This window comes from Muntiacus reevesi, chromosome 15 (genome assembly GCF_963930625.1).
Source record: "Muntiacus reevesi chromosome 15, mMunRee1.1, whole genome shotgun sequence".
Classification (NCBI taxonomy): Eukaryota; Metazoa; Chordata; class Mammalia; order Artiodactyla; family Cervidae; genus Muntiacus; species Muntiacus reevesi.
This window is the reverse complement of record NC_089263.1, coordinates 15137573-15159224: the sequence shown is the minus strand read 5'-3', so window position 1 is coordinate 15159224 and position 21652 is coordinate 15137573. Positions and strand designations below refer to the sequence as shown.

The following is a 21652-nucleotide window of genomic DNA, read 5'->3' as shown; positions in this document are numbered from 1 at the left end:
CCCCAAAGCCACAACCCAGCTGAAGTTTCAACATACTTTATAACATGGCCACAAGTCTGAGACATAAACAGTTTGCATGCATGTCTGCTTAACACACTCGAGTACCTACTTGAAAACCACTCAACTTGTTACCCAGCTGTCCTGGACTCAGTTCACGGTAATGGCTTTAGTGGTGGACGTGGGCGACTTAGAAACTTCGGCCCAACTGACATCAGCTGAAGTCTTGAGGTTAAAACCTCTGTTTTGGAAAACAGACAAGTACCAAGAACATACAAATTGAAGACAATCTAATACCACTTTCAAGCTCCCTGTCACAAACTCTATACCATGTTGTTAGGGGGAATCAAAGAATTATTTGGCCTTTTATTTATTTATTTTTCAAAAAACATTTCCTAATAGCAGTAAGCAATATGCTTTCATTCTTCAAAGTTCTTCAAAAAGGTCTTGGCACCATGGTTTACGGGAACAGAGCTGACCCCTAATTGTACTCTTCTGAACTTAAAAGCAAACAACCCAGACTTCAGCTTCTTTCCTGGCTACATGGAGGCATCAAACAAAAGAATATGAAGGAAAACCCACAGGGCTGTGAGCTCGTATCTTATTTGTTGCTTTATCTTTTTAAAACTCTGCCACCAGAGCTTTGGTGAACTGTTATATACCATACACCCATTGACCTTCAGCAGAGAAATCCAACAAGCCACTAGAGAGACTGGCCTAAGAAAATCAGTTTAAAGAACAGTTAAGAGGAGACGCCACGCCAAACTGAAATGAAATTAGAGAATGGCGTGAATACTTCAGGCCTGCTTGTTAAAGGAAGGATTCACCTTCCTGAGTTGTGTCAGGTTCTGAAGAAAGGGCTTGTCCAACGCTTTTCCAGGGAGGGCTGTGCTGAAGAGCTTTGATTACCCTTCCTCCTGGAGACTGGTCTGAGCAGCAGAATCCACGTTGGGGAGAACTCTCAGATCCTTCTAAAGGTTAGGGGTTAGAGAGACTTTTCTAACTTTAAGGCGAGAAAGGTCCAACTTCTTGCTATCATGTCAACACTCACCAACAAAACAACAATAGCAGAAAAACATTTAAATACTGATAAATTTAGAAATACATGCTCAAAAAGGATTTCTGCAACTTCTGGTTTAAATTCTCTGGGGACTGTGAGACACGGCCTGGTCTGGACTGATAGAGCGTAGATACAAAAGACTTGTAAGATATTCTCGGTAGCTGGTGTGATAACCACAGTGCTGGTTACACGGAACAAGACGAAAGCCACAAAAGAGAGCTACAGCACAGTAGCTGGAGGGCTCACCTAACAGAAGTTTTTGCAAGAATGCTGGCAAACAAATCAACAAAAAGCAAAACCCAAAGTGCTCTGCTTGGGTAAGAACTGGTTTTACTGCTGAAGCTTTTCCACTGTCCCTTCCCCAAACACACTTCTTTTCTTTAACTGGTTATATGTATTTCACCATCTAAGCAATGAACTCTAAATGTGAGAAACCTGCTAGTCCAGAGAGCTGTCTTTCAGGACAAAATCTCATGGTGAACCAGACCATCACAAGCAGTCTGAACTCTTTATGTTTCCTACTTGGGTTGAGGCTGGTCCACTTGTTTCTTTTCTTCTAATCAAGAGAGGCAACCTACCACAAAAGTACTCAGAAGCTGCTAACACAACAGAAAATAAATCCACAGTAATCTCAGTTATCATCTTGCATGTGTTTAAAGCAAACAAAATAGAACCACTGGCAAGATCTGAAAACCCGAATGTAGCGGATTCCTTGTGCTGAAGGACTCCACCAGGCATTCCAGAGACCAAATTATTCGTGGTGGCTGGAAAAAACAGCTGACTTATTCAAGGCAAGCTTTACATAACTGCAAGGGGGAAGAAGTGGTAAGATGCTCTCCTCCTTTCTCTATTAAAGTTACCAAAATCCTAAAATAAGAGTAGAGTTTTGGCAGATTTAAAACAAACAAACAAACTCGCTAAGTTTCTCCTAAATTAAATTACTTATTCCCGACAAAGGGGGAACTCTGCTTTCACCATGTGTTTGTTTTCCAGGAGTAAACTGCAGAGGAACCAACTTCAGGGAGGCTTTGCTCCTGCCCCTTGGCTATTTCTAGCGTCTGTAATCTTGACCATTTCCACCTAAGTCCACCAAGGGAACTCAGCTTTCATCACGACTATGACTTTAGACGGGTCTAGGTGTTTTCCAGTGGGGTCAAGAGATGTTGACTTGTTTTAAAAGTTCCAGCCTGCTGAATCTCTCAGTATTTGCACACAGAAAGATGTATTAGAGTGATTAGAGATGTTTGAAAGACAGGCGAAGACCAACATTAGCCATCGTCACACGGACCACGATGGACCAGGTGGCTGATCTTTCTAAACTGTGAGTCAAAACTGACTGAGCAGCCACTTGGGGTCTGAGGCGCCAAGGTCAGCGGCTCCAGGGTCAGCAAACAGGATTATATTAATCCAAGGAAAGGGTTGCTAATAGCACAAGGGTTTCCTAGGAGGTAAAGGAACTGGAGGTTCCTGTTTCCTAAGATTCCTGCGAAGATCCCGGACATGAGAGGGGATGGAGGGAAGCGAAAAAAGATTCTGAGTCCTCAAATTACTCATAGTTTCCACTTCCTGCCAAAATCACAAACGGTGCTTCACACCCACAAACATGCACTGCAGGCCCTGTTCTTCAGGAAGCTGCAGAGAATCAGCCCATTACCTCTGTTCCTTGGGGAAGATGACTACATGTTGTTTCCTTTGCTTTCAAGCCTTGATTTTTCCTCTTCTTTTTACAAGTGGCAGGCTGTACCCTGCCACACACAGATCTTAAGGTCACCATTGAACGTTGAGCTTCTTTCAACACTAACCCTGGAGTGGACTGCAAAGCTATAGTTGAGACTGGGAGTCCCTAAGTTTCTGAGGTGGGGTGGTATGCAAACTGAAAATGTTATTTTTGCACCTAGGTATATACTAGGGTAACCAGGCCCTATCAAACAGTTCCTTTTTGTCATCTGATTCTTTCAGTTTAAACCTAAAAGCATTAACTCTTCTTCCTTGTTGTGCTAAGTAGACCTCAGATAACTTGTGACGTCTGTAGTCAGATCAAGTGACTTCCGTAAGTCAAAGAACTGCTGGCAGAGGACATCAGGACAATAGCTCCTCCCCCGACAGATTCTCCAGACAGAAGACTCTTGTGATGGCACAGTGGACTCCATGAAATAGTCTGCTTCCAGAAGAACCAGACAACTCAGGTGACTCAACATTAAAATCACAAATTAAGACAAAAACCTCCATCCTACTGTTATAAACACTATTAACACAGAACTAGTAGTCAACCCACTATTTTACTGATCTTCCATATTTAAAAAGCCTTAATAAAATATTGCTATATTGTGTGCTATCAAATATGTAAAACAGCACAGACATTTGAACTATAATTTCAACATTTACTTTTGCAATTAAAGAGAACAGTGAAGCTGTTCTGATGGATCAAAATATGAGCAATCATGTGGATATTATACTTGCTGTTCACGTATCTACCTCAGCATCTAATTTATGTCTGTATTTCTTTTTGTGGCTCAGACAGTGAAAAATCTGCCTGTGATGCAGGAGGACCTGAGTTCAATCCCTGGGTCGGAAAGAGCCCCTGGAGAAGAGAATGGCAACTCATTTGCCTGGGAAATCCAATAGACAGAGAAGCCCGGCAGGCTACAGTCTATTTGGTCGCAAAGAGCTGGACACAAGGGAGCAATCTTCACTTTCACTTTTCATGCATAATACAGAGTACAGTATCTTCATTTTCACAGAGAGGTAGGTAGAAATATTAGTAGTTTTCTTTTTAAAAAAATGGCTTGCCTTGCAATCATATTACATTCTTCAATTAATTCAAGATGGAAGGAAAAATTCAAACAAAGTAGGTAGACTGACAGCTAAAGTTTATATGTTGATGTTAAAATTTGGTGACACTTTTGAGAGTGTATTTTTAAGTGGGTTGTAAAGTAGTCTTAAAAATACATAAATCCCACAGTCTGTGGAACTTCCAAAACACCAGTTCCACAAAAACCATTCTGAAAACCACTGTTCTATCGAGCTATTTAATTACTACACAGACCAGTGGCTGAGAACTTTAGTCTACAAGCCTCAAATCTCTTGAGTTGGGTTGTTCCCCGTCAGTATCAGCCCTCCCCAACACGTGATTCTTCGTGAGTGGCTCAGCGTCCTTGGGTCACAGACGTTTCCCAGAGGTAACACAGGTCCCCTCTCCAGGGGGCGTCCTGTAGACACTATTGCTGACAATATAAGCACTTCTACAGTCTGAGGTGCCCGAGCTCTATTTCATCACGGAGTGAGTCGAGTAGAAGAGAATTTCTATTGAACAGGGAAAGGTATGGAGGGACAAAAATGGGTTTAGGATGCCTGGTTACAAGAGGTGCATTCTCTTCCATCAGAGTGGACATTCTGTTCTTTGACAAAGCAGTCATGTGCCAGGTACAGGTTTGATTCGGAGTCACTGGACTCTAACACAGACTAACAATAATTCAACTCTTTTTACTCGAAAATAATGCGTATGCAAAAATCAATGACAGTAATAAGATGATTCATATACTGACAACATCAGACAACTTTTTCCAGCCTGCATTTAAAGTGAAAAGTTATCTGGAGCTGCTAGTGGAAGTATACAGTGAGTCATCCGCTCACTATAACCATAAACCTATGGTTCTCTATGAAAGTCAAAGAGTTGGTCGCTTAGTTGAGTCTGATGCTTGGAGACCCCACAGAGTGTAGCCCGCCAGGCTCCTCTGTTTATGGAATTCTTTAGGCAAGAATACTGGAGTGGGTTGCCATTCCCTTCTCCAAGGGATCTTCCTGACCCAGGGATCGAACCCCGGCCTCCTGCATTGCAGGCCTCCCGGAATCTGAGTTCACTGTTCACCGTCTGAGTCACCAGAGAATAGCACAAAGAAAAGGATTCTTTGTGTCTTCAAACAAGATTTTCCTTTTCTTTTGTCCCTCAACTTTCTGACAGTATTTCACATCACAACGCAGAACGGAGAGCTGGTGGGGTCCGCTTCTCGTCCACCTGGTGCTACCAGGACTGTGACAGAGCGACTCTCTCTGAATCTTCTGTCCAACTAACTGCTTAAAGCCATTACGTTCTTCAGTCAACATCAACACAGTCTGCACTTTCTTCAGAGACCAGCTTACAAGCAGAAAAACCTTTGAAACTACCAGTGAGATGACATTTACTTTTTTTAAACTCAGAGAGCCAATATTCAAGTACGGTCTTAAAAAATTCAAGCAACGCAGAAGTATAGAACAAAAACTTCAATCTCTCCTCTAACCTCTTTTTCAAATTGTTAACAGTTTGGTGTATATCCTTTTAGACATTCTCATATAGCTACATAAACAATTACTATTTACTTATCTGTTTCCTATAATTTGGGATCATACACACAGTTCCCATTTATTGCCTCTCAAGTTTCCAAAACATCTTGGAGGTATGTCGGTACCTGCAGATCTATTCCACTGGCTGGGAAACCACAGCTTGGGGGCTGAGGTCAGCCCACACCTATTTTGTAAAAGCGGGTTTATTGGAACATAGTCGTGCTCACATTTATGTCTTATCTATGGCTGCTTTTGTGCCACAAGAGGCGGGTAGGGTGACCACCACAGATGCCTACCAGCCTCCGAAGCCTAGTGTCCTATCAGCTTCTTCACAGAAAGACATTTTTTTAAACTAATTAATTTATTTGGCTGTGCAGGGCCTTAGTTGCAGCACGTGGGAATCTAGTTCCCCAACTAGGGATCAAACCCAGGTCCCCTGCATTGGGAGCTCAGAGTCTCAGAGCCACTGGACAACCAGGGAAGTCCCTACAGAAAAACTTTGCTGATGACCTTTGAGCTATTCCATTTTTACCACTGGCATAATATTCCACCTAAAGAATACATTACATTTTACTGTTAAATATTTAGCTCCTTTGAAGTTTTCCACAACATGAATAATGCTGCAATGAGTAAGTACTAAGGATTATATCTTGAGAGCTCTTACTCTAAGCCACTGTGTAATAAGCAACTTGAGAAAGGTGTTTCTAATTACATATTCCAACCACTAAAAAGGATCATGTGATGTGACACAGGTGCTAAATATGGAAACATTAGCACCAATCAGATTATAATATACAAATGCATCAAGTTAATGCTTGGCACTTTCAAATTTACACAGTGTTACATGTCAAATATACTCATGGAAAAAAAAAAAATAAGAGAAAGGTGCCAGGCACATGGGTTGCTCAAAGAATATTTGCTGACAAACAGCTTTTGAATGAATTATACAGTGCCTTGCCTATTGCAGGCAACTGATCTTTGCTGAATACATTAATTTACGATAAGGAACTCAAATGCATACTTACTGGCGCTGTTAGTCACTCAGTCACGTCTAACTCTTTTGAAATCCCATGGACTGGAGCCCACCAGACTCCTCTGTCCACAGGATTCTGCAGGCAAGAATCCTGGAGTGGGGAGCCATTCCTTTCTCCAGGGGATAGTCCTGACCCAGGGATCAAAGCCAAGAGTCCTGTGTCTCCTGCGTTGGCAGACGGATTCCTTACTGTCTGTGCCACCAGACTTATTGACAGTTAAAAGTAAAAAAAGAATTCAGTCTGAAGTCACCAAGATCTCCTAGAATAGCCACTCAGCTCTTCCCTACTACTGAAGCAGATGACAGAATGGAAGCCATTGCTCACTCACGTACATAAAATCTAAATCATAGCAACCCACCAATGATGCAGATCACTAAAATATGTGAAAAATCTCCATGAAGATTTTTCAAGAACTGCTTGCATTCAGTTATTTATTTTTTATTATTAGTTTTATTTTTACTGTTAGTTTTATTCAGTTATTTTTCAAATCCACCCGCTGGTTGTGCAGTATTCTAAGAAGCAGAGAGTGTCCCCCTCAGACACGAGGTCTCTGGGCACATAGTGGCGACTGGAATTGAGACCCCTGAATATAGTTAAGAGGTTTATACTAAAGACTGTAACAGCCCTGCCAAAGGGCCTGGAAAAAACCATGCACACCTGCCCTCCCCTGGACCTGGTGTGAGAATTTTATGTTATGCATGAGTCCAGGGTCCGGATTTACACCATTTGTATCTCCTAGAACCCTGAGTTAAGGAGCTCTCTCTAGAGGTTTAGTGGAATTCCAATCCGGCAATGATGAAACCGTGCGGGATCCCTGCTGAAACAGACACAGGACTGCGGCACCGCAGGGCCAGTGCGGCAGGACAGGGACTCCAGAGATTCCCACCGGAGGGGGAAAAGTCTTATGAAGCTGAAGCCGAACTTACGACAAAAAAACCCCCAGATACCACGTAAGCAAGGTAAACCAGGATGAAGAAGCATTAGCAAATGCAGGCAGAAGATGCTGATAGTTATTAAACGGTTGACATGAAATCAAGTCTCTAATGGAGAACAGCATATACACGGCTTGCGGATTTTCTTTTCTGCGTGCTCACTTATGTACTAGTTTTCTACAACACTTATTTTGTTGAGAAGACATTTTTAAGAACTATGTTTCATAGCAGAAAGGAGGTGTTCGGCCTGCTGTACTGCTGGGAGTTGCTAGAATATGAATTTCGTGCAGCCAACCAAGAAATGTGCTCTCTCCCCATTCTTCTCTGAGGCCAACACTCCTGTCATGGAGAACAGGCACTTTACAGGGGAGATGATTCTTTGCAGTGGAGGAGGAAATTTCCACAGCTCTCACTGGTACAGATTTAAAAGAGAAATGGAGTGTCTAACACACAGACTGACACGTGGGTGGCTCACTCCACCACGCCGTTAGGCAGATGCGTGGTATGTGTGATCCTGGAGGATTCTGGAGGGAAGAAGAGGCGCAAGGGTGGTAGGCCTGGGTGTGAACAGCAGCGTCCTCCTTGTGTTTACTTTAAGCACTTGGTGATGAATGCAAATGTACCTGTGCTCAATAGTATCACTTACAAATTACATGTAGTTTCAACTAAAATAGTTGAAATAGTTTCCTGCAGAAACTGTGTATCTGAGAATCTTAAAAGAACTAGTAACTGATCAGCAACAAGAAAATGGCAACACTGACATCTCATTCCTAGAATGAGCTCTTTGGAAGTATAATATAGGACACGTATGTAATCTTTTTACATTACACACACACACACACACACCAGACTCTTCTCACACACACACAGCAGACACGTATGTAATCTTTTTACATTACACACACACACACACACCAGACTCTTCTCACACACACACACACAGACACACACACACACACACACACACAACCACCCCCCTCCCCCCACTCTGCTGCCCACAGAATTTCCCAGGCAGGAAAACTGGAGTGGGTGGGGTGCCATTTCCTACTCTAGGGGATCTTCCTGACCCAGGGATTGAACCCATGTCTCTCGCGTCTCCTGCATCAGCAGGTGGATTCTTTACCACTAGTGTCACTTGGGAAGTCACGTGTAGTAGGCTAAGAATGTTTTAATGGTAGACAAGCATACCAAAAAGGACCTGGTGACCACCGCCCCAGACAACCAAGTCGCTTCAGTACTGAGAAACTGTCTAGCAGCTAGGAAATTATCCTGGCGACAAGTGGCCAGTGTCCTAAGAATGAGTCCTTTCAGGGCCTGAGCTCCAGACTAACATGCTGGGGACATACGGACAGTGACAGCCTTTTGTTTCCCCGAGGTTGCACAGAACGTATTACAACACTGGAGTCCTCTATCTCCTGGTAAGTTACGCACGACGGAGGGCATACATGTGTGTGATATCTGCCCACGAGGATGAATACAGACACGAGAGCTCCCCAGAGGCTTTCTTTAAGGAAAAACAGGATAGTAGAACAAAGAGGGCTGCAGACAACATTTGGAGTAAAATATAACCATAGAAGGCATTTTAGGAACATGTGCGCGTTAACACCAGTTGTCTAAAAAGTCACAACAGCTGCAGCATGGATAACACAGGCTCTTTGCCAGCTGTCACTTCACTCTGCCTCTAAAATTTAAGGAAGTAAGCAACTGTTTATTATTATTGTAACTCTTGACTCTGCTCAGATACAGTTTAAAAATTTTTCAAATTTCAGTAAATTAACTATCTTGAGTTAACAAGTCACTCACGATATTTCACACAAATGACTAAAATCAAGACCAGGTCGTGACATTATGGCCTGGGCAGTGCTTCTTGGGGACGGGGTTAGTCACTGTACGGTCCAAACTGGTTACAGGTGTAACGTGACGCCCATCACCTCCGCCTTCTGGATGACTGGCCCTTCACATCAGCCACGTCTGACCACAAGTGGCCTCCTTGATTCTCCCCGGTGTGCACGATGAGCACGACTCTTTTCTGTGTGCAACCGCATTTTGAGACGTAATGCTTCATAGCAAGGGTCTGCAATCTGCAGCCTATTTCCAAATGGCCCGTGAACTGCAAATGGTTAGTGCTAGAGTAAAAAGTGAGCCGAAGTGACTGACAAGGGACTGCTGGGCGGCCTTGGGGTGTGAGGCTATAAGATGGTTTTTTTCATGCTGACATGGACTTCCGGAATGAGGCAGTGGCTTAGGGTCAACAGGAGAGGATATTTGAAATCGGGCTCTTTGAAAAACATTAAGGGCTCTGTATTCTCTTATCTGGAATGTGTGTCTCAATGCTGTTTAAAGGAAGACAGAAAAAAGGCTACTTCTCCACATCAAAGAGGAACAGATAAGGGGTGGGAAGGACAGGAAACGAGAAACGAACGTTTCCGAGCCTGGAGCGTTCTACTGCACAGAACACACGCATCTCTTACTTGCACACGTGTAGGCATCTTTGCTGGTGAAGGACTTCATGCACTGGTGGCAGCCAAAGGGACCCACAACGGAGATGGAACTGAACGCATGCCCGTTCACAGTCTTCTTGTCCTTCTCCTTCTCTTTAGAGTCTTTCTCCTTCTCCTTAATTTTATCTTTCTCTTTTTCCTTTTCCTGCCAAAGAAAACAATCGACATTACATTGTTAACCGAACACTGGAAGGCCTTCCGTTCTAGAAGGCTACTGGGCTACCTGTGGTCAATGGTGGCTGGTAAATGTTTTGAATCAAAGTTAGGAATGCTGTCCTGGACATAAAAATTTTTTTTATTAAGTTGTGTGCATTCAAGCTGCATTAGAAAAACCTTAGGGGGACCAGGCAGGTTGAACAGTTTGTCCCCAGCGTGAAAAGTCAAAGTGTTAGTCGCTTAGCTGTGTCTGACTCTTTGCAACCCCATGGACTGTAGCTTGCTGGGCTCCTCTGTCCATGGGATTCTCCAGGCATGAATACTGGAGTGGGCTGCCACTGCCTTCTCCAGGGGATTTTTCCAACCCAGGGATTGAATCCAGATCACCTGCACTGTAGATGGATTCTTTACCATCTGAGCCACCAGGGAAGCTATGCCAATCAACACGTTCACTGCCTAGGGACCAGCATGGGTGCTGGGGGAGGAGGAGCCTGCGGTGGCCCTGGGCCCTCCCGAGACAGCCACGCTGAGCCCATGGGGGAAGCCAGTGCCGAGCCCAGTAGCAGGGCAGGGAACAGAAGAAAGGATGCAATGGTTGTGAGACCAGCCTGAGGGAGAGATGATTGAGCAGCGTCAAAAATGACTCAAGGTTCCCCATGACTGCCTCCCACCCACCACATACCCTCAAGAGAGGGCACATATCTGATAACTGCCTCCCCTACTCTAGCCAGAAATATGAACTATCCCCCATATAGACATTTGCTGTTCTTACTAAATAATTTCAAGGTTCAGCTTTGGCGCAATTTTAAAACTGGAGGAGGAGGGGTTTAAACCCTAAAAACGCAAAGAAATATGAGTGCTAGACCCTTGGTAAAATATCCAAAGCGGTCAGGGGCATTTCAGGTACACGCTACCCTTAGAAGATGAGGACTGTGTGATCTAACCACACACTCTTCATAAAAAGGTCCTTCCAGACATGGTTAGACAGACACTTGGCTAGTTAATCAACAGCAAATGAATAACTTTCTTTCAAACTAACTGGACCCTGAATTGCAATTTACAGAGGTAGGAGGAATGCATTTAGTAGTGGTCGTCATCACCAATGTTAGGGTACCCATTTTCCAGGGCATATAACAATACTATTGCTGTCATCCAAAACAATTCCTGAAAAAAGAGACACCCTGAAGTTAGTGATCATGACAACTACCAAAGGTCTTAGATTTTCAATCAATGCTTTCTATCTACATTATTTCATCTGATTCAATAACTCTGAAGTGAGTAGGGTGGATGTTATGCCTCCCATTTCCTAACTGAAAAGATAAATAACAAAGATAATAGCAGGCAAGAGTTGGAACAATCACTACGTGCCAAGCACTGCAGAAAGCAACTGACATGAAATTTCTCATTAACAACCCAATGGCATGTAAAGACCAGCTCTGATTTCTGGGTAACACTCGAGGAGCCGAGGCTGAGAGATGGCTCATGTCATACACCAGTACCTGCCCAAGCTGGAGCTCACTTTCAGATCTGCCACCTGTAAAGCTCAGCTCTTGGTCACTGCACTCTACTGCCAAGGACTAGAGATGTTTGTGGACTCACAGAATGTCACAAAGCAAATGATCTGCAGATAAAATCAGAAACCCAGGTCTTCTGACTGTATTCAGAACTCATCTGCTATCCTGAAATGGTGAATGTTTGCTAAGTCTGTGATTCGCATAAAGTCCTTTGTTAATACCCTCTGAGCCACCAGGGAAGCCCCCTGTGTTAATAGCATGCATGTTATAAAAATCTAAGAATCAAACTGCTACACTTTAGAACTATAAAAAACAAGAGGAGAGGAAGGGAGGAAAAACAAACTACTTCACTTTATAAAACAGGAAACTGTTCTGAGTGAAAATTCATTAACTGCTAAAGTATCTAAAACTAATAGAAATCAGTATGAAGAAACGGAGTTTTTCTAATAATTTTTCTCTGAACTAAATTTTGCTGAAGGCTTCTTATATACAAAACGTTAAACTGAAGAGCACCTGAGCTTTTTGCTCAAGAAAGCTAAAAAAGCTGTTGAGAGTTAAGAAAATCTGTAGGCAACTAGCTTACTCTCCCCCAAGCCTTGCTATGCTCTTCAAACCTGAACAGATAATCTCCTCATCCTTTGCGAGAACCCTGACCAGCTCCTCCAAGGATAAAAACAAAACAAAACAACAGACTCCACTGTGTCTGACTCTGTTGATCGGAAGCTAGTGCTGTAAAGAAGTCGGGCGCTTACCTCCCCATGCCTTGGTCCTATGAATCTCACTGTTATGAGGGGTGCTTCATGAAAACGACCCCATTTTGCCGACATGATTCGACCCCCATGCCAGGAAATATGCTCTCACGGGAGGAGGGGCTCATGCCGGCGGGGCAGGGCCTGGCAATTTTGAGCTGCCATTAGAGCAACCACTAGAGAAACGGTAAGAGGAAGCTGGGGACTGGTAGAGAAAAGGAACGGGGGAGGGCTGAGGCTGCGGGTTTCCTCAAGACAAGCTTAACTATTTGCATGCTGCCGGTGCAGCCCGCTGCCCAGGCAGAGAGGACCCAGGACAAGACGGGGACAAACTCCCCTGCACACGCTGTGAGTGGGCAGTGCTTAAGTGGCGGGACGGGAGCCCTGGCAAAATAACGCGGGTTTTTTTCCTCAATGCTGCAAGTTAAGGAACACATCTATTTAAACAGATGTCCTCATTTTAAAAGCCATACGTTTCTAAAGAAAACTTTTTTGGTGACGTCGCCTATGGAAAGGCAATGATTGGCTGTTTTCTGAAGTTTGATTTTTCCAGGCTTATCTCCTGCCAAAATGCCTTAAACCTGTGTGCTGGGGAAATGGAAACTAAATATTTAACGGGAATAATGCAGGAGACAACTGCACTAGGATACAATGAGGGGAAATGATATTTTGATTCTTCTAAACCTACCATTTTAGACAAGTAATTACGATTAAAAAAAAAGAACTCTCTGGAAAACTGTAAAGCATACTATGGTTAAGGAACTGAAGAAACAGGAGAGATGATGATATCTAACGTTGCTTTAAGTCTTGGCAAACACTACTTTACCCTAGTTAGCATCTCTGAAAGGCTAAGATGTTTAGTTCTGTTTTAGACACTTCACAGGAACTGGGAGGTGAAGTTGAATGTCTCGTCATGAAGCCGGGGAGTAGATTAACATCTGTGCAGGAATCTAATCCTTGCATCCAAAAAGGCCTACTTCAAATCAGATTAAGAATTTGTCTCAAACATCTCTGACCATCTCCTACTCGTCTGCAAAGAGGAAAGCTTAGGAAAAAAAAAAATTGATGTGACAGGATGGTTTAGAGAGGGCCACACCCCACTCCGTCTGTAATGAGGACATTTTATATATATACACACACACATATATACTATGTGTGTGTGTGTCTGTTTTGTTATGAGTCTGCAGCAAGCAGACTTACTTAGCAGGAAACAGTACTACCTCTTAAAGATACTAAAACACAAAAGCAGAAACTGCCTGCCAGTCTTCCTGTTTAATTTCCTGTTTAGGTTCTCCCTCTTTCACACACATACACGGCTCAACATACTTATCTATTAACTCATGCCAATTAATGAGAATTCTTGAAAGGACCTATAAAGGATCAATACTCAATTTCCCCCAAATGCCTCATACTCACATGGCTACAGATATGAAAATGTATATAGCATATATTATGTTATACATACAGTATATTATATAGAGAGTGCTTACACTAAAAAACTAGTGCTAACATCTATAGTAGCATTTCAATTTTTTAAGCATTATGGAGAAGTAACATTATTCAATGGGTAAGAAAATCAGTAGAGCCAGCATCATGACACGAAGAAAATATTCACTCATTTTTGTGTTATCCTTTTAGAGAATCAAACATTTCTGAACGGAAAAGCCCTCCTGTGGATACAATGGCAAAGACAGACAACGTATTTAATGCAACCTAACATAAAATGTGGGGCTTCCCTGGTGGCTCAGTGGTAAAGATTTCACTGCAATGCAGGAGATGTGGGTTTGATCCCTGGGTTAGGAAGATCCCCTAGAGAAAGAAATGGCAACCCATTCCAGTATTTTTGCTTGGGAAATCCCACGGACAGAGGAGACTGGTGGACTATATAGTCCATGGGGTCACAAAAGAGTTGGACATGACTTAGTGACTAGACAACAATATCATCATAAAATGCATTACTTCACCAATTCTCCTGTTTCTTACTATCTTTTGGTATATGGACAAAAGCTAAGCTATCCTTTGTGAGGACAAAACAATCTTATTTGAAGTGAACTGGTAACAACGATCAAAGATGACTCTTAAGCTTCTTAACACACTAATAACGTGGCTAAAGGGGGGCCTACACCCCTGATAATGTGAAATGGATTGCAATCTAGGGTTACAGATTTGTAACTTTTGGAGAATTTCCATCGCTAGAGATAGCACTGGAGAAGGCAATGGCAACCCACTCCAGCGTTCTTGCCTGGAAAATCCCATGGACGGAGGAGCCTGATGGGCTGCCGTCTATGAGGTCGCACAGAGTCGGACACGACTGAAGCGACTTAGCAGCAGCAAAGATAGCACAAGCTGCCAGAGACCAAATCTTGGGGCCGAGAGCCTGAAAGGGGAAGCAGTCTCATTGCAAAAGAGTGCAGTCACTCTGACAAAGAGAGGATGGGAGGTGACAGGTCACCTGAAGACGTCCTGCTGCTGTTGACAGGCTGCACTTGCACACAAATTACCTTCTTTGTGCCTGCCCCTTTTCTCTTCAGCCCTCTCCTAGCAAACTCCAGACTCCAGTTCTTTGAAATTATTTAAAAAAATTAAAGGAAAGAGACATTGTGCAGCTCACTCTTGCTGAAGAGTGAACATGAAATGAACAGTATTACTTGGTAGACGTCAGATCACGAGATATGACCTAGTCTGTGACCTGAAGCGTACTTCTCTGTGCCGCGGTTGGTAAAATGAGACCGGTGCGAGATGCTTTTAATTTTAAAGGTCAGGTCCCAGTTTCTGCGTTCAGTCTCACGTCGTTTCGTTCACGCCTGCTTGTACTGCCTCGCCAAAGCCATCAGTGACGTATTCACTACTCTGCCCCTAAGCTGGTGTCACGAGGGAGATGGACGGAAAAGGGGGAATTCTCCACTTTACTCTGGTCTTCTGGTTAGAAGTTTGTTTGGAGAAAAGACTTCACAGTTTAAAACCAAAATAAAAGGCAAGAGAAACACTTGAAATCATCCGAACAGATGGTAAAAATCGTCCAGGTAAAGACTATGTGCTTTAGTTCCTCCAGAGGCCCGGCAGCACCTGGCCGAATGCTGACTCCATTCAAACACACTTGGCCAGTTAACACTGCTCCTTCAAGGAGGACTTCTTCTGTCGATGCCAGTCAGTGGCCACGCCAGCTGATAAGACAGACACGGCTCTATTTTCAGCCCTGCTGCCACACAAAGAATAATAAGTGTTCTGCCCTCTTTAACCTTAACTTTTGAATTATAAAACAAGACTAAGCATGAGGTTAACGCTTAAATATGAGACCATTCCAGAAACAGTTTGCTAGACTCTTCATGAGTCTTTTAGTTTGCCTACTTTCTGTCCATTCTGCACCTGGGCAGGTGAAATGAGGAGAAAATATAATTGTGATGGCAGGTTTTCTGGAAAAACTTGAGTGATGACCAAACCCAGCATTTGCTGAAAGAAAAGAGATCTTACCTCATTTACAAAACTTAGTAATTATGTACCTGAGTGTATGCATGTAACACATAGATACACAGTGATTCCCATGCAAGAAGTCCTTAAGTGAGTTTCAGTTTCTTTCCTCCTTACGTTGTTGGAGGTTAGGTGAGTGAATAGAGTGTAGGAAAGTAAGACAGAGTTTTCCTCACTGATTTGAAACAGAATCTTCCTGTTTAGCAATGGGAATTAGTATAAGAAAGTTAACTCTGTTTTTTTCCTTTCTAAAAATATATTTAAAAAATATCAGAAGAGTATTTATGTCTATGTGGGATTACTACAGGTACTTTTTATTCCTGGTTTTTTCCCAGATGAGGTACCTTACACCTAATAAAGGGAGATAATATCTACCTTACAATGTGTGCAAATGATTAAATCAGACAATACATGGGAAGCTCTCAGCATACAGTAAAAACTCAATTAGTGGTGTTATCTCTTATGGCTGTTTTTCTTGCTGTTAGTTTTCCTCAGATGTTAGCTTCCTGGAGCCAGCATCTGTCGACTCCATTCCACAGGACCCCATCACGTAGCTAGTTTCCGGCTGAGCGCTGTGCCCGGAGCCCCTGAGGGCTGGCTGAGGGTCACACAGAGACCCCCGACAGTACTCACCTTGCTCTTTTTACTGCTGGACATCTTGTTCTTGATGTAGCTGAACGTACGACTGACTTTGGTTCCACTCTTTATTTCAAAATCTTTCTTGGGGCTTTGTGGCAGGAAATTAAAGTTCTCTTCTGTTATACTAAATAGAAAACAGAAGAGTTTTTAAAAAGATTACAGAAGTTGGTTTTTTAAAAATTAAAACACTCTACATATAATTCTTTGTAACCATCATTGTCAGGTATTATTCTGGCTACAAGTTACAGCCAATTTACATGCTCACGTGCAAATGGGCAAAGGAGTAAGGGTGGCCAGAGGCTGCTGAATGGTTTTATATAATCATATCAATCCGACAACAGAGCATACCACAATGCTCACGTCCTATTGCGAAAACTTGGCTAAATTTTCTATGTCAGTTATTAGTGTTTCACTAATGGGTTTTCAGGGATCTGATGCTAATTTTTGATTAGAATTAATGATTAATTAGTCATTAATTACTTTATCTGAAATTGCTTAATCTAAAACAGCACCCATTGTATAAACTTCTCTGCATTTAACAGGTGTCTAAAAAGAAACCCACAGATGCAAACCAAGGAGTTTTTATGACTGAATGCATATACAAGCTCCCTCATAGCAGAGATCACACGTTTTCTTTAGGTTTCTGGCACACTGGACCGTCAATATGTGAATTCAGTTATGCACGATTTAAGGAGGCAATATATTGCATGGTAGGTAGAACGGACACTGTGTGCAGAAAGAGCTACTGGAGGAGTTTCAGAGACCTGGAGGCACTGGTCTACTTGCTTAGGACACCTGTGTCCTAAGCCCATCCGTGATGGGCATCTCCAGACCCTGGGAAACTCAAAGGCTGAGTTCCTCAAAGAATGCTGGGCCCTTGTACACACTATCATTTGTGTACGCATACAACTACGTAGAACTGTTACATAATACATCATCTATTACATAGAAACCTATTCAAACTACTTTTCCTAGGGTCCCAGAACAGTTATGCTAGAAGTTTTCTATGGAAAAGTAGTGTTTGCCTCGAGGGCTTCTGTGAGAGCAGAGACAAGGAGGACCGCATGGGTCCTGTTCAGTAGCTCAAGTCTATTTATATTTAAAATACTGCTTGGAATATAAAGCAGTCTGTTACTAAGACAAAGGGGAAATGAAAACTGCTCTAAAGAGAACAAAGAGTAAGCAGAATTTGACATAAGTGCAAACAAGAGGACTCATATCGAGAGAGTTATGGATGACTGGGTCACAACTGATGCCTTTGTGAAAAAGAAGGCAATTTATAAGACACTGCAGGGCAACAGTGAGAACCCCAATTATGCTTAAGATTGAATATTTAATCTCATAAGCTTGAAAAGTAGAATATAAAAATAAACAATGAGTCAAAATAGCAATCTCTAGCCTGTTTAAAACTAAGTCACTTCCCTGGACAGAGGTGTGTACTGACTGAACCTCTACAGAAGAAAATAGCTTTAAAGCTTACAAGGGCTAAGTAGGCAGCAATACTGCATGAATACCGATAACACACACACACAGTGAAACAAATGTTCTTAGACTTAGAAATTTAAAATTGCCATAATCAAAGAGTGCAAAGTTAATTTAAGTATATCCTATGTGACTAAGTGCAACCAATAATCTTTATCTATAGGATGCTATAAAGAATAAAACTAGAAAACTATTCAGGACATGAATTAAAAAACCAATATTCCAAATTTATCAATCAAGGAAGTAAAATTCCAGTAAATTCAATTAACTTATTTTGCATAAATGTGTTAAGACATTTCGGATTTCCTTCATTTTATCTTGAGAAAAGGAGTAGCAAAATAAATGCATATTGTTACCTCCCAGTCAGATTAGAGCTGGTGCTGTGGAAGGGCCGTGAACCTGGAAAACAAGAATGGCAGGATTAAAGTTAGAACAAAAGCATTTTACCTGGATAACAGATAAAATGTTTAGTGCTTTTATGACTGACACAGATAAAGCAAAAAATAGCCTCTGAAAGCCAGTGTGGGGTGCTTTTCCTTCTGAGGGTTTAGAAGAAGGAAAAATTAAAAATGAAACCCTCAAATTAGAACTGGAAATTGGCAGCAATTGGGAGTGAATTTCTCATGGGGAAAATTTCTTTTAATCCAGGATTCAAGTAACCAAAGAAACCCCAGAATGAAACAATGAAAATGCTCAAATGTATGTTTAATTTCTGCTCTTGTGAAGGTTCATCAGAGTCCATAGGCCATCTTTCTGAGATGCTGTCAGAGAAGGAATATACAACAGGAAATGACATGTCATTTTCTGTATGCTGTTAATTTTGTATTCATATATTTCTACACTAAAAGTCTAGCTAATATATGCCTGACATTTTCCTGAGCATGCCTAGAAATGGATGAGTGAACAGGAAAGAGCATTAGACCCAACTTATAAGGTCTAGGGTTTGCCACTAATTTGGGGTGAGATCTCCGATTTCATTTCTTCATCTCTGAAATAAGGAAGACAAAACAGATGCTAAGGGTCTTTCTAGGTTGATACTGATAAAATGAGTAGGGCAGATATATTTTTCCTCCTTCCATAACTATCAGACCATAAACTGAAATGAGTCATTACATCAACAGCTAAGTCAGACAGGGTATTAAACTGGAACAAATAAAGAAGTAATGATACCATTATTTTACCTATGACATGTTAATAAAGGTTAACCTACTTTAGGACTCAGATGAGAGAGAGGCCGCAATCACACAGTGGCAAGTGGTTTCCAAGTTTTAGGAGATCAGGTATAGAAACACCTGTGTGTGATTCCAGGTAGACAAAGGTTGCTCTGTGTAACTACTGTTATTATGTAGACAAAACACACCTTTCTCCTTGATGTTACTGAAACTTTGATTTGATAGAGGTATAAAAAATGTTCCACTATCAGATTATCAACATTTGAAACTCTTAAAAACTCCCAAATTGTTCCAGATTTTGAATACAAATGCAAAGCTGAAGTCATTACTAACATAGAGCCAACAGGTGTAAATAATGCGTTAGAAACTTAAAAATGAATTCAAAGGCTTCAAAAGATCGCTTTTATAGCTTTTCCTTTTACTTGTTTGGGGCTTTCCTTCTATTTCACTTATGATGCACCATAACAACAGCCAGAAGAGAGAGGAAGAGGAAGAATAAGACCTGGGATCTACCTTTCAGTTCTGCATGATCTGGTGAAAACACCAGCATTTAAAGCTCTGAATGCCTTCATTTACCTAAACAAAAATTAAGAGTGTGGTTTAGATTGGGGGCTTTAAAACTTACACTTAAGGAGCCCCGAATGATATAAGCACCATCCAGTTCTCTCAGGCTGCCAGGATTCTGCTGTACATGTGATCAGTTACCTCTAAGTTACCACCTCAGTAATATGAACAAAGTAAAAATAAAACTCATAAAGAAAAACACCACCCAGCAGAGAGCCTGGCCAAGAATAAGCTCCCAGAAGGTTTCTGTCAAATAAACTAAAAACTCAACAAATACATGATACAAATACTGAGAGAATCTTTAACTCCTATAAGGATTTCCAACTTTTTTGCTGCTAAAAGATAACGTCAATTCATTTTAATTCATTTACTATGACCTCTCAGGTATGGTTCTGAAAACAGTGACTAATTCACCAATGTTTCTAAAATAAATGCTTCTGACATGCCTGAAGTGTCAAGTTTTCAGAGCACCTAAGAGCATGATATAACCAATGTTACTTCCATGACATAATTACAGGCAGAAGTAAAGAAATCTGTCACTGAATTTAGCCTACTAAGTACTATTGCAAGTAAATAGCATATTTCAATGAGCCTTTTTTTGTTTTAAGGCATGAAACAACCTGCAGACCTCATACAGTAACATTCCAGGACTGGAACTGTTAGACGGACATAGTATTTTTAAAAGTGTGCTCCATGGAACATTTGTCTCCAGAGACATCATACACTGTCTTGCACATACTATGGTTTACCTGGTTACTACATTTTGGAAACACAGCATATTGAACACTACCTTCAAAACTCACAAGATACACAAAAGCCTTTGAAATCTGCTTAAAATAGTTTCCTAAATTTATATGTTCGAGAACCAACTCTTTCCCCCTCCCATCTCTCTTATCCCCCTACCCCATAATTTTCACTGTATTTTTGAGATTAAGGAACACATTTTGAGGAATGCTGGATATTTGATTCAAGGGTTTCTTTGAGTTTCTATTCTCTGTGATGACATTATGTTGGATTAACTGAGTAACCAGTGCTGATTAACTGCATAACTGGTAGTAATTTTATATTAGTGGTAAAAGAAACACTCTTGGAAGCTTAGTTTTATTTGCCATGCTAACCTATTTCCAAGCATATTACAAATACTTTGAGATGAAACAGCCTTGAGAATTTGGAAAAACTCAAAAGTTATAGAAGAAAAAAGTTTGACAGTGACTTTTAAATGTCACAGATGGACATCTAGGTATCTGTCCCATGAGACAACTTCCGTCCTGTGACAACTGGTATGGAGTGAAAATCTTATATGCCTATACCAAAGGCCGTTTACTTGTGAAAAAGTATTGAACATATAAGATCTTCATTTGTGCCTAAGCCACTTTCCTTTAAGAACAATGCAAAAATGTCACCTTGAACTTGATAATGCTAAATATTAAATTTTATTTATTTTTTATTTTCTGCCTTTTTTTTCATTTATTTTTATTAGTTGGAGGCTAATTACTTTACTAAATATTAAATTTTAATATTTAAGTATTAAATACTGCTCAAACTTAAGATCAGCAAATGGCACTGAATAAGCATGCTTAATCATATTTACAACTGCTTGAGACTAATTTGATTTATATGAAATGAAAACAATTCATTATTTAGCTTTATATAGCAAGTAGTTTCTCCATAAATAACAGCAATCCTGGAATCGTCTAGAAATCTCATACAACTGAAAAGAGTAATTTTCATGGCGGTCAGGATTCATGTCCTCTCCAAGTTTACTAAAACTAATACTAAACTAGATTATTAAGTAATGGTATAATAATCTGAAATCTACAGTGTAGTGAAAGGATTGAAGTTCCAAAGGAACTTCTTCCATCCAATTAATTCATGTGGTTTAATCTCACAGAAAAGATATTCTTAAAGAAACGGTCTGGAGTAGTTCCCTGGTGGCTTAGAGGTTAGGATTCGAGCTTTCACTGCCATGACCTGGATTCAGCACCTAGCTGGGGAACTGAGATCCCACAAGTCATGCAGCACAGCGCCCCTGCCCCGCCAACAAACAAATAAAAAACTGACAAA

At 41.4% G+C, this 21652-nt stretch overlaps 1 protein-coding gene across 8 annotated transcripts in view; it reads right to left on the bottom strand.

The window, feature by feature from the left end:
• The window catches only part of AKAP13 (A-kinase anchoring protein 13), a 314908-nt gene that overhangs the window by 42641 nt on the left and 250615 nt on the right, over positions 1-21652 (bottom strand). For all 8 annotated transcript variants that reach the window (XM_065906801.1, XM_065906802.1, XM_065906803.1 and 5 more), the window contains 3 exons: positions 18209-18251; positions 16365-16494; positions 9815-9989 (listed from right to left, as the gene is read on the bottom strand). In XM_065906801.1, coding sequence (XP_065762873.1) covers positions 9815-9989; positions 16365-16494; positions 18209-18251 — 348 coding nt within the window. The remainder of the gene's footprint in view (positions 1-9814; positions 9990-16364; positions 16495-18208; positions 18252-21652) is intronic.